The 15712-nt window shown below is 46.0% G+C and overlaps 2 protein-coding genes across 3 annotated transcripts; one reads left to right on the top strand and one right to left on the bottom strand.

Moving 5' to 3' along the window:
- Window positions 1-372: 372 nt before the first annotated feature.
- LOC128261126 (kinesin-associated protein 3) lies at window positions 373-6668 on the top strand. Of its 2 annotated transcripts, none has more exons than XM_052994610.1 (9): window positions 373-720; window positions 1127-1244; window positions 2466-2631; window positions 2700-3014; window positions 3078-3214; window positions 3631-3819; window positions 3880-5355; window positions 5633-5892; window positions 5955-6668. In XM_052994610.1, exons 1-9 carry the CDS (start codon window positions 431-433, stop codon window positions 6097-6099), a joined length of 3096 nt encoding a protein of 1031 aa, XP_052850570.1. In that variant the 5' UTR covers window positions 373-430; the 3' UTR covers window positions 6100-6668. The 2 variants fall into 2 exon arrangements, with proteins under 2 accessions (XP_052850570.1, XP_052850571.1); XM_052994611.1 differs by lacking the exon at window positions 373-720 and adding an exon at window positions 815-995.
- Window positions 6669-6787: 119 nt separating this feature from the next.
- Window positions 6788-15685, bottom strand: LOC128261124 (receptor-mediated endocytosis protein 6 homolog). Its single transcript, XM_052994608.1, has 7 exons — window positions 15544-15685; window positions 12699-12862; window positions 12467-12613; window positions 8565-12403; window positions 7655-8503; window positions 7444-7540; window positions 6788-7377 (listed from the first exon to the last, which is right to left on the bottom strand). The coding sequence occupies exons 2-7, from the start codon at window positions 12843-12845 to the stop codon at window positions 7237-7239; spliced, it is 5220 nt and encodes a 1739-aa protein (XP_052850568.1). The 5' UTR covers window positions 12846-12862; window positions 15544-15685; the 3' UTR covers window positions 6788-7236.
- Window positions 15686-15712: the final 27 nt, after the last annotated feature.

Below are 15712 nucleotides of genomic sequence, written 5' to 3'. Positions count from 1 at the left end.
GTATGGGGGGCTAATTTATATAACGCAACATAAATAGTCCTGATAAAAACATACTGTTGTTTAAAATTTAAACAGTGAAATTTTTAGGTTATTCCATCAATTGCTGAACATTTCTGTTGTATTTTTACATATTTCAATTCAGTCTTCTAATGAATACTCAGAAAAGCAAAACATGAATACCCATAAATTATTTTTAAATTATTAAAACACTACTTTGAAAAGCTTTTACAGCAGTAAATAGGCAGTAAAAGTGAAATATATAACGAGTTCACTATTCCTGCAACAAATAAACAATAATATTGAATATAATTAATGGCTATGTGATTTCTGGCAGCCCTGGTAATATCGAATAAACATAGTCTTATTCCATCTCTAGCTCCAACGGTCACACTAAAATTCGACCACAAATCGGGAGTCGGATCGCAATCGCATGCAATTTGTTTTGTTATTAATTTTCCAAATAATCTCGGGCTTGGTGCTGCTGCCAATTGTGATCCACTATATCTATTATATAATAAATGCGATTGCCGGCGATTTGTGCGAGCAAAAGAGAGCGCAAAGAGAGCAGCAGCTGCAAAAGAGCACCACTCCGTCTTCGCCCCCGCGCCACCCCCCGCCGCCGTCCACCGAACCTATTGGGTTTTCCATAAACAATTTGACAAATTCTAACCGTTCGCCAACAAGAATGCAAACAAACGATGACGCCAAGTTTATTAAAAAGTGCGTATGTATAGAATTAGCGATTGTGTGTGTGTGGTGTTTGTTTGTTTTTCTGTGTGGGTGTACAAGTGGCAGAACAAAAGAAATAGCAAAAACACTTATTGTACGTCAGAAAGAGAGCCAAAATCACCTTGCTGCTGCTCTCTATTGATTTTCCACTTTGCGTTTACATTCCTTCCATGTTCTCGTTTTGGCCACTATTAATCGTTTTTGTTAAGTTAACACAATTTTTCCAATATTTCGTTCATAAAATCATGAGTCCACAGAATTAAAATGTATGTAATATCGTCTACTGGAGTGTACGCATATGTATTACCTCATTACGCATTGAACCGCATAATTTATGATTGATCCAACAAATATTGTTTGCTCTTAATCCGAACAACCAAAAACAACAAACACACAGGAGGTGGAAAGGGGGATCCATTGAACCGCATCCCACGGATAAGGCGCTGATTGTCAACTACCAACTGGAGGCCACAGTCTTCGGGGAGCCCAACAATCCGATGATCGAGGAAAAGAAGGTAAGAATCTTAACGATATTATCGATGCACAGGGAGAAACTAACATACCAAAATAGAAACTGATACAAATTTAGGGGAACTCTAAGAAAAAATTAGTTCGAATTTTAAACAATTACAATTAAAACTAATACTATTATTAAATTAAGATTAAAATTAATTGGGAAAATTAAGTAAACATGAACAAAGAGACATTATTGCTTTAAAGATTTTTCATGAACGTCATAATAAATGGAGAGTTGAACTGAACACACTTATCCAAATATTTGTATATATGTATTATATTTTTTAATTTATATTATTAATTTAAGAAAAAATAATCAAGTAAACATAATGAACTATAAATGTTATTGCTTTTCTCACTGTGTACCACTAAAAGGGCTAGGGGGCGGGGCGGGGGGCAGTGGCTGACATTGAGCGGGCCAATCGATAACGTAACAACGGGGTCGATGACGGGTCGCGCTCAAGTATCGGGTAGTAAGTAGTGAGTAACGATACCAAAAGCGGTTGGCGGGTCTTCAACCTCAATTCACGTTTTCTGGCCTTTTTGTCGCTCGTTTTCGACGATTGTTGTTCACGACCATAAATAAATAGTAAGACTTTTTTTTTTTTTTCGTTTATTTGCCAAAAATCTTGGCAACCGCAAAAAGTTTTTACTTTAAATCAGATTCGGTTATGTAGATGTGTATATAAGTGACCACTGAAATGTTCCTAAGCTGTTTCCTCAATTTTAAGGCCACCTTGTTAAACAAGTTGTGGTACTTTATTGATCTATAGTTAAATCAATAAATTATCTTTTTAAAACTACACAAATATTAAATAAAATGATTTCTATGAATAACAATTACAAAAGTAACTAGAACAATAGGTTATAAGTGTGATTTTGCTTACTTTGAAATGCATTTTTTATTGAATTTCTTCTCATTGATTATATCAAATATCTATCCTAATTAAATTATGATTAACATCTATTTTAAATTTAGTTGTCTCAGAAATTTTTGTTACAAATACATGATTATCTTAAAAGAATGAAATAGACAATTGCTTATCTACAATTCACATAATTTATAAGAGTTTAAATAAATTATGAGAATTGTAGATGTGAAATTAATTTAGTTATAAAACGATGTGTCCAGCAACAGTCACTTTTTAAATATAGGATTATTATATTATTTATTTATTTATTTAATACTTATGTGTTTCAATTTGTTCAACATCTTTCAGCACTGTCAAAAGATTATCCGACTTCGCTCACTGAACGCCAAAACGGATCCGGCTGCTCTGGCCCGCGAGGTGGTGGAAAAATGCGATCTCATCCACAAGTCACAGCTGAATGACGTTGAGCAGATTATCTTTTATTTGAAGAATCGCAAGGATAATGCCAGCAATGGTAAGAAATCACTTTTAAAATCTCATCCTAATTTATATATTCACTGACTATATATACATATTTATTAGATATTCCGGACAACAACACTCATAGCCGGCGATCGGCGGCGCTGCACACCTCGCACACCCGCTCCTCCGCCCGATCGCACAGCAGTGTGGCGGCCATGACCAGCAGCACTGGGAGCGGAGGAGGCTCCTCGGGAGCCACAAATGGTGTGTCCAATGCCCTGAGTGCTGCCACGCCCACAGCGGACGTGTCCATCAACAATATCGATGAGTATGTGGAGCTGCTGTACGAGGAGCTGGGCGAACGCATCCGAGGCTCGGCCATGATCCTACAGATGGCACGCAATCCGGATAATCTCGAGGAGCTGGAAAAGAACGGTGAGAAACGATTGGACACTGATGTCAAGCTTTGTTATTGGTTTATTTTTTTAATTATTTTAGAAGCCTGCCTCAGCGCCCTGTCTCGTGTTCTGCGCGAGGATTGGCGCAAATCCCTGGATCTCTCCACCAACATAATATACATCTTCTTCTGCTTCTCCACCTACACCAAGTTCCATCCACTAATTGTGCAATACAAGGTATATATATTTTTATAAAATATTGTATATTAAATGAACTTAATATTAGATATCTAGCCGCAAATTTTAATGGCTTAAGTTTTAAATATAATCAATTAAACAGACTTACCCATTATTTCTTAAGCCAAATTACAGTATACTACATTATACAGTATACAGTATATTATATAATGGTGACAAATTCTCAAGCTTTTAACAAAAACAAAAGAAAGTGTACTTTGTACTTCCCCACTTTAAACTTAACTTTCTGATTATAAACTTTTATAAAGTTAAACCCTTTGGAACGTGATTAATTTAATGAACATCAAATCCAGATGCATTAAACAAATAGTTTTAATGACTAAGAAATAGTTTTGCATTTGTGTACTTAAACCAAAATTCAGCTAATTTGTATGCCTTTTCATCTGTTGCATTAGATTGGATCGCTGTGCATGGATGTGATCGACTACGAGCTGCGTCGCTACGAGACGATGCGAAATGAGCTGGACGTACGCAAGCAGCCCAATGGATCCTCCACTCCGCACTCGGCGAAGGCCAGCAAGGAGAAGCTGAACCGCAGCACCGACGACTTCCTGGACATCATGAACGAGGAGAAGCCCAAGGAGGTATTTGATCTGGTTTACTTTTTTTAAAGAATAAAATCCAAATCAATAATTCACTTGCAGATGGAGCCGCCGCGCCGTCGCATTCCGGAGCTAAAGCAGCGGCCCAAGTCGGGCAACTGGAGCAGCTTCCATGGCTCCATGTCGTCGTCGCTGATCAAGAGCCAGATCCTGAACAGCAGCTACCACGAGGCTCTGTGCGCGGGCGGCTCACCAGCTGGCGATCCGCCGGCCGTGCCCGCCGAACTCAAGGCCCAGAGCAACGAGTCGCTGGACAGGAACGATCCCAAGGTCAAGAAGGAGGAGATCGATCGGCTGAACAAGCAGCTGAAGATCTTTGCCAAGAAACAGGAGCAGCTGCTGCGCGTGGCCTTCTATCTGCTGCTGAACATGGCCGAGAATGTGAAGCTGGAGGAGAAGATGCGTCGCAAGCACATTGTCAAGATGCTAGTCAAGGCGCTGGATCGCCAGAATATCGATCTGCTGATGCTCGTCAGCACGTTCCTCAAAAAGCTGTCGATTGTGGGCGACAACAAGGATGAGATGGCCGCCCTGAATATCGTTGGCAAGCTGCCACGATTGTTCCAGAGCACGCACACCGATCTGGTCCAGGTCACCTTGAAGCTGGTCTTCAATCTCTCCTTCGACGGAGGACTGCGTCGCAAGATGATCTCCGCCGGCTATCTGCCCATGCTGGTGATGTTCATCAACGATGAGAAGCATCACGGCATTGCCGTGAAAATCCTCTATCACATGAGCCTGGATGACAAGGTCAAGGGCATGTTCACGCAAACGGAGTGCGTGCAAATGGCCACGGACGCCATAATCCTCAACCTTAATGTTAAAGTCGATCTGGATCTCATTGCCCTGTGCATTAATCTCTCGCTGAATCGCCGGAATGCCCAGATCATGGTGGAGGGCCAGCGGTTGCACAGCCTGATGGATCGGGCCTTCAAGTACCAGGATGCCCTGCTGATGAAGCTGCTGCGCAATCTGTCGCAGCACGAATCGCTGCAGCTGCAGTTCATCGACTATGTGGGCGATCTGGCGCGCATTCTGACCATCTGCGATGACGAGGCCTTCATTGTGGAGTGCCTGGGCATTCTGGGTAACCTGGCCCTCACCGACCTGGATTACTCGCAGATCCTGCAGAACTTCCAGCTGATACCCTGGATCAGGCAGCTCCTGGTGCCCTGCGCCCGCATGGATGATCTTGTGCTGGACACCATCGTCTACTTGGGCACCTGTGCCTGCGACGAGCTGTGCGCCCTGCTCTTCTGTCGCGCCAAAGTGGTTATATCGCTGATCGAACTGCTCAAGGCCAAGCAGGAGGACGACGAGATCGTGCTGCAGATCATCTTTGTGTTCCAGCAGATCCTGCGCCACGAGAGCACCAGGGAGTACATGATCAAGGAGACGGAATCGCCGGCCTATCTGATCGATCTGATGCACGACAAGAACGAGGAGATCCGCAAGGTGTGCGACTATTGCTTGGACATCATCGCCATCAGTGACAGCGAGTGGGCCAAGCGCATCAAGGTGAGTTGGTTGTCCATTACTGTGTTTGTGCTATAATTTCATGAATTCCGAAATACATAAAATCAAAATAGCCCCTGTTTAGGCGATACAGACTAATGCATGAAGTGTAAAATCAAGTCTCAACCAAGTAGTTGAATTCAGTGTTTATACACACACGAATATACCCATTTAATGAAATGGCAATCGTATAAACGCAGTATCTATGGCCATTGGCTGTTCAAACCTGTTCTATTACATTCAATTACAATCCAACGATCTAAATCATTCGTTTTGACAGCTGGAGAAGTTCCGCAACCACAACTCGCAGTGGCTGTGCATGGTGGAGTCGCAGCAGGATCAGGACAATGAGCAGGACTACGCCGACCAGGAGGACGAGTGCGACAACGATCTGGACACGTACCTGCGCTCCGAGTACTTGGACAACTCCGATCTCTACAACCACGACAATGCCGACAATGACAGCAACAGCAACAGCAACCATAGCAACAACAATCCGGCCAGTCCGGCCATGTCCACCTACAGCAGGCCACTTAGCACGTGAGTTCCACACAGAATCGTACTTTAAATGGCCACTACATATGATCAATCCCTTCGTACAGCTATCGGCGCAGTCAGGATCTCGATGATCTGTACAACATGACCTCCAGTTCGAAGTCGCAGGGCTCCAGCGACAACAACTTTATGTTCAAGTCGAACAAATCCCTGGATGCCGACGGCCTGCACGAGGAGCTACTGATGGCTTAAAGCTGAACGAGAAGGCGGTGACCCCTAAATCGATCAAATTTTAATTAAGAAGCTTCTGCTGATGCCCCCCGTGTACATGTTTAGTCACTACCTATTGATGACCTTCGGCTACGATTTATAGGATACATATACATACACACATGCGATACTTTCACGCTTGTTAGTCAAAGACGACGTTAAGTGATTTTGGCGACGCGGCAACTTTGTACTCAAGACATTCAATTCGAGCAACGGCGCACATTTACAAGTCTAATTTAAGTTACGTACTAACTGATTTTGTTCCGATATTTATTAATATTTAATTTATTGAGGCCCTGTATTAGTACGATTTATGTCGCTTAGCTTCTCCTTGGTTGCTCGCAATGCAATTACTGTGCAATAATCTCTCAATCGAAAGTATTACCGTGAAACGTTTTTAGTTATACTTGTTTTAGTTTACCGATCCTTAATTTTTGGTTGTTTATAGCATTATATACCTTACGAACGAAAGTCAAATTGTAATATTAAACGACGGGTGAAAAGTGAACAGAAAGACAAACCCCGAAGAATATATACAAAGCTAATGTAAATGTTCACAAAGCTTGTTTTGGTTTTTTGTCTGGTATTTCTGAAAGGTAAGAACACAAACAATTTCAAATTATATTGGTTTTTTTTTTGTATTTTGTGTTACACAATAAGGAATATTAAGTTGCAGTTCGTTTCCGAAACATACTTATGACAGTGGCTAGACCGATCCGATAAACATGCATATATATATATATATATATATATATATATATATCTATGTACGTGTATATATAAATAGAAGAATATGTTCTCTAGTTCACTATATATCATATATCATGGATATCCATAAGGCGAGGCCTCCTTGCGTTCAATGTTAACCTAAAACAATATCTCTTCTTCAGCATTGGCATTTCCCATCGATTGCTGCCTCGGATCGCGTAGTGCCATATACACAGATGTTATTGGATTATATGTAGCCTAGGGTTTAACAAATTTTTACACAATTATCAGACACAGATATACAGATATAAATATAGAAAATATCGAGTGGTAGTGGGATAGGTGTAATGCATACAACAAAGCGCTAAACAAATCTACAGATACAGCCACCTAAGCCCTTAACCAACAACGCTAGTCCAGATAGTCCATGGTCTTGATGAACTTCACCACGGACCCGAACAGCGTCCAATAGAACTCGTCCTCGCCCTCCAGCTTCTTGCCCAGAAAGCAGCTGATGTACTCCACGGTGGACAGCAGATAGGGGGGATTGGCCTGCGATTGGGTTAAGATAGGGTTAAGATATGGTCAATTGGAATGATTTCCAAGGTTCGGACTCACCATTATCACTACGTATATGAGCACGGGCAGCAGATCATCCGCAGCGGGCACACGACCACTGGACATTCGCAGCAGGCTCATGATGCTCGAAATGCAGCTTTAATGGTAATCGTTAAATGTATATTTATTTATTTTTATTGAACAATTGAATAAGTGATTGAACAAAGTGAGTATATATATAGTTACAGAAGTGGTGAAGACAACAACTCACTTGATGATGCACTGCAGCTTCTCGCGCGGCGTCTTGTAGGCGGCCATGTGGCACAGCTGCTGCTGGGCAAACGTCCATGGAGCCTCGCCCAGATACTCCTGGGCAATGCACAGAGCCGGATGGGCGGGATGCACGAACCGCTGCAGCTTGCCAATGTGGGCGGAGAGGACCTCGTCGCGCGAGACATCGGCATCCTCGTTGGGGAACATCACCTGCTCGTACATCTGCTCCAGCAGCATGCGCTCGATGGCCACGCGTGCCGCGTCCACCTGCCACTCGTCCTGCAGGTCGGCACTGGAGCGCAGCTCCTTCAGCAGCGACTCCACAAACTCCTCGGTGAGCTCGACGCGCTCATCGCTGGCCCGCAGCTGGCCGAACTCCGTCTGGAAGTGCTCCAGCTTCTCCTGCTGGCGGGCCCAGGCCAGATACATTCGGACCAGAGCCTGCAGCAAGCAGCGCTGGCTGCTGCGCGCCTCGCCACGCAATCGCGCCTCCAGCTGCTCCAGTTGCTCCGCGCGAAGCAGCAGCTGCTGCCGGTGGCGCATCAGGTACTGCAGGTAGCTCTGTCGTCGCTCCAGGTCCCGCTGCAGTTCGGCCAGCAGCTGGCCGTGCTGCGGCCGCTCCAGTTGGGCCAAGCAGCGCAGCGCCTCGGCCACGTGCGAGATCTGTGGCAGTCTCTGCAGGCTGATGCACTGCGCCAGCTGAATCTGCAGGTAGATCTGCAGCGGTGTGGCCATGGTGGTGCTCGTGGTCGAGGTCTGCCGAAAGTCGCCGCTATGCAGATCCGTTCGCGACAGTACCGTTCGGAGTTTCTGCTTCACGTTGCCAAAGGCCACGCCTGGGATTTGCCTGGAATGTGAAGAGGGTAATGGTTAAGACGCCATCGTGGCACTCTCATTGTTTTGCTCACCCTCCGTTCATGTGCTTGTGAAGATGGGCAGCTGGTCCAATGGTGTCAGTACCCTGCCCTCCACCGCCTCCGTTCCCACCTCCACCATGACCATTGCCACCCGTGGAGTCGGAGTTGGTGGCCTCGCTGGAGCTGCTCACCTTGCGGCGGTACTTGGCCAGGATGTCCTCGCTTGTATCACAGTAGTGGGTGCCGAAGTTGTCGCATCCGGCACTGGGATCGAAGCTCACGCTGCGCCCATCCGTTTGGGCACTGGATGTGCTGGCCACCGGAGGATTGGCCGGGTTGCCTTGGCTGCTCTTGGCGCTCGTGCCCCGGCGATTCTTGAAGATGCCCTGCTTCAGTTTGTTGAAAATGCCAGCGCCGTGGTGATCCCGCTCCCGATCCCGGTCCCGATCTCGATCTCGATCCCTGTCCCGATCTCGATCACGCTCCCTGTCCCGCTCGCGATCTCTCTCCCGTTCCCGTTCCCGATCCCGCTCCCGGTCCCGATGATAGGGCTGTTTCTCCTTGTCCGCACTGGCATCGAAACTAATGCTCTTTGGTATGGCCCCGGTGGCCTTGGTCGGTGGCTTGAGGCCCGATCCTCCAGATGCTGCTGCAGCAACTGTTGCTGCCGCTTCGCCGGATGCGTCCGTTTCTGCTCTGCGCTCCTCGAGCTGCAACTGCTGGGTCTGCACACACAACAGCATCTCCTGCTTGTCATCATCGGTTTTGGGCAACATGGAGTTTAGCATAATCTCGTGGTTCTCGTAGTTCAGGCTCTGGTGGCGCCGCATACTGCCCGCCAGGATGCCATTCCGCCGGCCATCTATGATGGCTGAGCGTTGCTCGATGGAGATGCGTCGATGCTCGACGTTGGGTGAGGCACTGCCAGCTCCTCCGGCCTGTTCATCCTGGTTGAACATGTCCAGCAGTTGCTGCACCAAGCCCGGTGGCTGTTCCGCCTCCCTATTCCTCGCCAGCTCCACCTTGTCCTCGCTGCAGTCGCTGAAATCAATGAGATCCCGATGCTCCTTCTCCTGCTGCTGGTGTTTCTTCTTCTTGAGCGCAGACCTCTCCCGCTCTCGTTCCCTTTCGCGGTGATGATGATGATGGTCGCGATGATGGTGCTCCCGATGGTGATGATGGTGCTTGCCCATGGGCGGCGGCGGCGGTTCCTCCAGGTTGAGGCTTTGATTGCTTATGCTGCTCTCCGCCGACGTTTGACGACGCATGCAAGAGGTGCCCATCAGCGGGGTGGTCTTGCGGCCACTGGAGTCCGCCCCGCTGCACTTGTACTGCTGCTGGAAGCTACTCTCGCCGCCCAGCACATGGTAGCTGGTCCGCACCGAGCTTCGGGCCAGCGAAGAGGCTCCGTGATATAGATTGGCATCGTCATACGAGTTGACGGCATCGAAGAAGGCCGAGTCCTCCTGGCTGCGCTCGCTGCCATTGCCCCGTTCCGGATCGGGTTCGCCATCGCCACTGCTGCCCGGAGTCTGCTCATCCTCATCCTCATCCTCTTCGTCGTCGTCCAGCACAGCAGCCTGCGGTGCCGCCGTATCCGATTTGGCCGTGATGGAAACATTATCGTCCGTATCTATCTCAGCCAACTTCTCCGAGTCGCTGGCCAGCACATCGGTGCTCCAGTTGCTCTCCGATCGCTGATCCGAGGCATCCAGCTGGGGCCCATGGACGCCCGGTACTCGACCAGCCCGGGCCAAGGCCTCGACCACAAAGTTATTGTCGCCCGGCAGGACGACGGCGGAGGGTATCAGCGGAGTGGAGAAGTTTCTGTCCCTGTCGCCACCACGCTCGCTCACTGTGGCGTCCAGCGTGTTCTCCGAGTCCGAGGCCAGCACATCCGTGGACCAAGTGTCCGAAATGATGCTTACATTCTCGTCCCCTTCGAACTTTTTCAGCTCGAACTTGCAGAACTTATCCTCAATGTCGGATCTGGCCTTGGAGAGTAGCATCTTTTGCATTTGCGGATTGGCCGCCACCCGGGCATGAACGCCATGGTGGTGGGCCAAATCCCCGCCAGCGCCATCGCCATCGGTAACCTGCGAGGACGGTGTGTCCCGGCCACTGATATTGGGCGTTCCCCGGCCGGAAACATTCGCCGAAACCATGTCGGACAGGTTGTCCTCGTTCTCGTGGACATCTCGCTCCTGCTGCTCCTCCAGGTCCAGCGAACTGGCCACCGAATGCGCCGCCTCGCTGATGGCCTCCAGATTGTCCGAGTTCCCTATCGAGGCATCATCCTGCGGCCGCCGCATGGCCTCCAAACTGCTCACATCATCGTTGTTCGAGGAGGGCGCCAGGGGAGCGGTGGTGACCACCGCCGGCAGCAGACTGCTGGCATCCTGACCGATGCAGTTCATCTTCAAGACCTCCTCCTCCGTCAACGGTTTTAGCTTACTTTTGGCCGCCGCATTGTAGATGCTAAATACCAGCACGGGATCGGAGCAAGACGACATGTCCAGGGGATCTTTCGCGGTCGTTGTCGTTGTTGCGATGTTGGCTCCGCAGGAACTCAAGCTGGTGTTGCTGCCGCTGTGCGAGGAACACTGCTCTAGATCGGCGCCCAATCCTCCGCTGCCATTCGAAGTGTTGGCCTGGCCATTGGTAAGGGGCTCCACTGGAACCGGGGCGATGTGGTTGCTACTGCTGCCACTGCTAAAGCTCATGCCTTTGGCCAGCTTCTTTTTGGTGGCCTTGCCCAGGCTTATCAGACTCTTGTTGCTTTTCTTGCTCTTCTCGGGACTTTCGCGGGAATCGGCCACATCCTGGGGCACTTGCGACGTCGGCTGCGGCTGCTGGTGCTTGGGTATCCTGCTGAGAATCCTCTGCAGTCGCTGTCTCTCCTCGGCGGATATATCGTACTCCTCTCTGGCAGTCAGCAGACGAAAGAACTCCACGAGCTGCGCCAGTTCCCTTTGATTGATGGCCAATTGGGAGCGCTCAAAGTCACTTTGCTGCGGCAGTATGGCCACCACATCCTCGCCAGTCTGTCCCAGCATCAGCAACTCCATCAGCTGCACCAGTTCGCTGTCCTCATCGTTCAGGGCCAGTCGCTGCAGCAATCTCACAATCTGATTCAGATTGTGTCGCATTCGATCGCTCACATTCACATCGATGATGCCCAGCAGATCGGCGCTGGCAATGGCTGGTGAAATGAAATGTGTGAATACCAGATCGGTGAGCAAGTGCCGGATTTCCTGCTCCTCGTGGCGCAACGTCTGACGGAGCTGCTGACTGAGCGTCTGGAGAAGCCATCGCAGAGAGCTGGGAAATAGCGCCCAACTCTGTTGGAGACTCCGCACAAACACCTGGACATGTGAGTGCAGTTTTCCCAGTGTTTCTGCATGGAAACGGGCCACATTCCGCTGGTACTCCTCATCGCCCTCGCGACCAAAGCGCTTCTCCCGCTCCTTCGGCGTAAAGGTCTGCATAAGCTTATGCGGATCCAGATCCAGCCAAATCTCATGCTCACTTAGCACACCCATCAGCGGAGCGTGCAGGGCGGCGGTTAGGAATATTCTCGCCGAGAACAGGCTCTCCACAAGTCGCTGATACAGGCGGGCAAAGGAGCTGCTATTGGTCCTCAGCAAACGCCTGGGCTGTTCGCTGGTCAGCAATTGGATCTCGATCAGTTCGCGCAACAGTTTGAGCAGCAGTTCCACATCCTTAGTGTTGATGCAATTGCCATAGAGACCTGTGGCAATGGTATTGATGATCTGGCCAAGTTGACCAGCCGAAAGCAGGGATAATCGATCCGCGGTAGCCAGGGAAAGGGCCAGCAAATAGGGTGTATTGTACAGGTAGTTGAACAGATCCTCGTAGGCCAGGGCGTGCTAGAAATGGGATTGTAATCGTATTATTCCGCAGATCCCTGAATAGTTTTTCCCGATCCCCACCTCATAGGGCAGCAACTGCTTGGCGTCCATGAACTGGGCACTGTCGTAGGCACTTGCTCTGCGGCAGGAGAGCAGCGGATCGTGATCCGTCCGCGCCAGGAGTAGCTCATTGAGGATCTGCCGCTGCTGGGCACACACAAAGGCCAGCTGAGAGAAGGTATAAACACATATAAACATATATGGCCATTGTAAAAAATTAAATTCAAAATTAAATGAAATATCAAAAGCCCACCTTGGTTATGGTCCCTGCATTTGTTTCCAAGGCCCCAGTAAGTTGGGCAAAGGCCAACTGTTCCTGCTGGATGAAGAGCTGCTCCTGGCGAAGGGTGCGTGCCAGGTCCATGATCTCCAGCAGATTGCCAGCAGCTGGGGGCTCCATGGTGCAGCCGTTGCTGGCTGAAAAACAAAAGGAGGCAAAGTATAATTTTTTAATTATATATTTTATTACCATTAATCTAGCTACTCAACAAATTCTTAAAGAAAATTCGTTTCGACAAATTACACCACAAACAGAAAAGTACATATGTATGTATATTAAATAAATGCGTAGTATTTTCTAGTTTTGCTTTTAACCTACATATGTACATATTTTCATGGATTAATTCCGCATGGAAGAATATTTCAATCTTTTATCAATTTCCGTAATAGATGCATTTTTATAATTCCAGAAATAAAACTGTCATTGATCTGCCCCAATTCACTCATTTATTTATTAATTTTTTAATGAATAAAATGTAAGTTTAGATTAAAAAGATATCGATATCTGCATTAAGTCTATAATGTACAAATCAGTCTTCCCTGTCATTTTAACTGCGAATTTAGCCTATTTTTTATTCTCAATTGCAATCACTTTTCCATTTCCCACTGCCTTCTCTATACTGCCGCAATGTCGCAATTTAAATTGCTTTGCATTATTAATGGGACTGTGTGTGACATTTGATATCATTTTGTTACTGGTCTCTAATAGATCCCAAGCTGTCTGCTAGTTTAATGGCTATGCGCCAGTTAATTGATGAACATAAATATTTAACACTTAATGGATGGCAACTGGGATTTAAAATCAAATCGATTTTAAAATAGGCAGAATGCTTTAAAATTTATTTATTTTACATATTTATACTTTCATAGCTTTGAGTAAATGGGTACACCCAAAGATGTTCTTTAAAATAAAACAAAACCCATATAAACTCTTTGTGGAAAGCGATTTAAGTCATTGCTAAGAGGGTGAGATGAGATGGGTGTGCCAAAATCGTGATTAATTTATTTAGGTGTGGTTAACGATCTTCTTTGTACTCAAAGTCCCTATAGCCTGACCTTATTTCCCATTGTTTGCACCTGTGACGTCTGAGATCGTATGGTAAACCGTATCACGCGCTCAGCTTAAATACAGTAGATATTGGTTGGCGCGAACTATTTGTAATAAACCACCTCTGTGTTTAACGTAAATATTAAATGTAAACTGTCCTTGTTGCTTATCTAGAGTTTAATAAGTTGATTAAAATAAAAAGTGTAAAAGCAATATACATATATTGTTAGTTAGATTTATCTAACTTTTAAACTAAAGGTGTATCTACTATTTTCAATATTTTGAATATACAGTGCTCTGTAAAAAGCGAGCCCTTGATTAAAACTTTATTAATAAAGTAAAAACTCATGGGTTTATTAATTTACATTTTGGAGTGAGCAATGGTAGTTATTTATATCCGATATCCACTGTTTCTATGCGCAAAAGAGAGAGAGAGAGAGAGAGAGAGAGAGAGCATTTTAAAGACGTCCTACAAATTCGTTAGATGGTCGCTGTTGAAATGGTTTAAAAGTGGCACGAACAATGGTTTTGTTTGTAATCGCGGTTTCGGTTTCAGTGTCGCGGCTTTTGTTTCTTTTTTTGTTTTTAGGCCTTGGTCAAGGGCAGACGTCAATTACGAAGCCAATGCCCTGTCACTCGATTCACTGTCCCGCTCCCTCGCACATGCCACCCCCAATGAGAGGAGACAGCAACAAATATTTGCGCCTCAATTAACGGCTATTTGTTGTGCAGGTACAATGACAGTCAAAATAATAGTTATTTTGCCAGAAACCAAACAACTGCTGGTAAAGCATTGCTAAGAGTACAATCAAGAAGAAAAACCAATATAAAAAAAACAATGACTAATAAATTATGAACTCTTTTTGCTTTAATAACTCGTTCTTACAATTTTCTTCATACAAATTTAACAACGCAAAGTTAAACAAATTTTCTGTGAAGAAAGCCACCTGAAATGTCCTTCAATCAATTATTTACGCCCAACAGGATTGTCAAATAAGTTCACCATTTAAAAAACTTAAAAAGTCACTAAGAAATGAGACAGCTGAAAACTTTTTAGCACTATCAGCTGTTGTATTTAGTTAGTGAGAATGTCTATGAGCAATTGTACGTGCTTTCAAATTTATCTTATCGATAAGTGTGTGAAAGTCTTTGGCTTCTTTTAAGATAAACAATGGGATGGGAATATTGTTTATTGGCGGTGACTGTTGTTGGATATGTAGTGAACAAAAAATGGTGAGGAATGTGCAATACGAAAAACAAAACAAAACTGATTTGTTGCGCTCATTACACTCACACAAACACAGTGGAAAATGGGGGGTGGATATGCAATTGCAGTTGTGTGGGTGATTTAATAGTTTAGTTTATTTCGTTATTTGTTGTGCCAAGCACTCGAAATAAAGGGAGAACTGCACAAAACACAATAAAAAAACAAGTAACAAAAATGAAAAGTAAAACCAAAGCGTAGGTCCGTTATGTGGGCGCTGATTGCGCGAGTATGCGTGTACGAGCGAGATGGAGCTGGCAATTGGCGAAGGTTAAAATATGGTTGTTGTTGTTATTGCTGCTCCTTCTGCTCTCCTCTTCATCTTTCTCTTCTCCCCTTTTCATGCCACCCCACTTTTTGTTGTTGTGTTTTTATGAATGAACGTCTTGGTTTTTAAACAATTTTAAAGTGTTACACACTCACGCACACACACACGGTCACAGCACTTTTGCGCATTCACTTTTACTATTTAATTGTTTCTCCCTTGTTTCACAATTTTTTACTTACTCCTGCGCCTGTGCTAAAAACTTAACTTAAATTATAGTGCATAAACAAACGGAACGGGAAAATAAATAAATTATCACACGGGCAAAACACACACACGCGTCTCCAAAAAGGAAAACAACAAAAACAATTAATTGCTATCGGTTTGGGCCAAGACTATCGATAATCGGCA

The sequence above is a fragment of the Drosophila gunungcola genome, assembly GCF_025200985.1.
Source record: "Drosophila gunungcola strain Sukarami chromosome X unlocalized genomic scaffold, Dgunungcola_SK_2 000056F, whole genome shotgun sequence".
Lineage (NCBI taxonomy): Eukaryota > Metazoa > Arthropoda > Insecta > Diptera > Drosophilidae > Drosophila > Drosophila gunungcola.
This window is presented reverse-complemented; position numbering and strand designations above follow the sequence as displayed.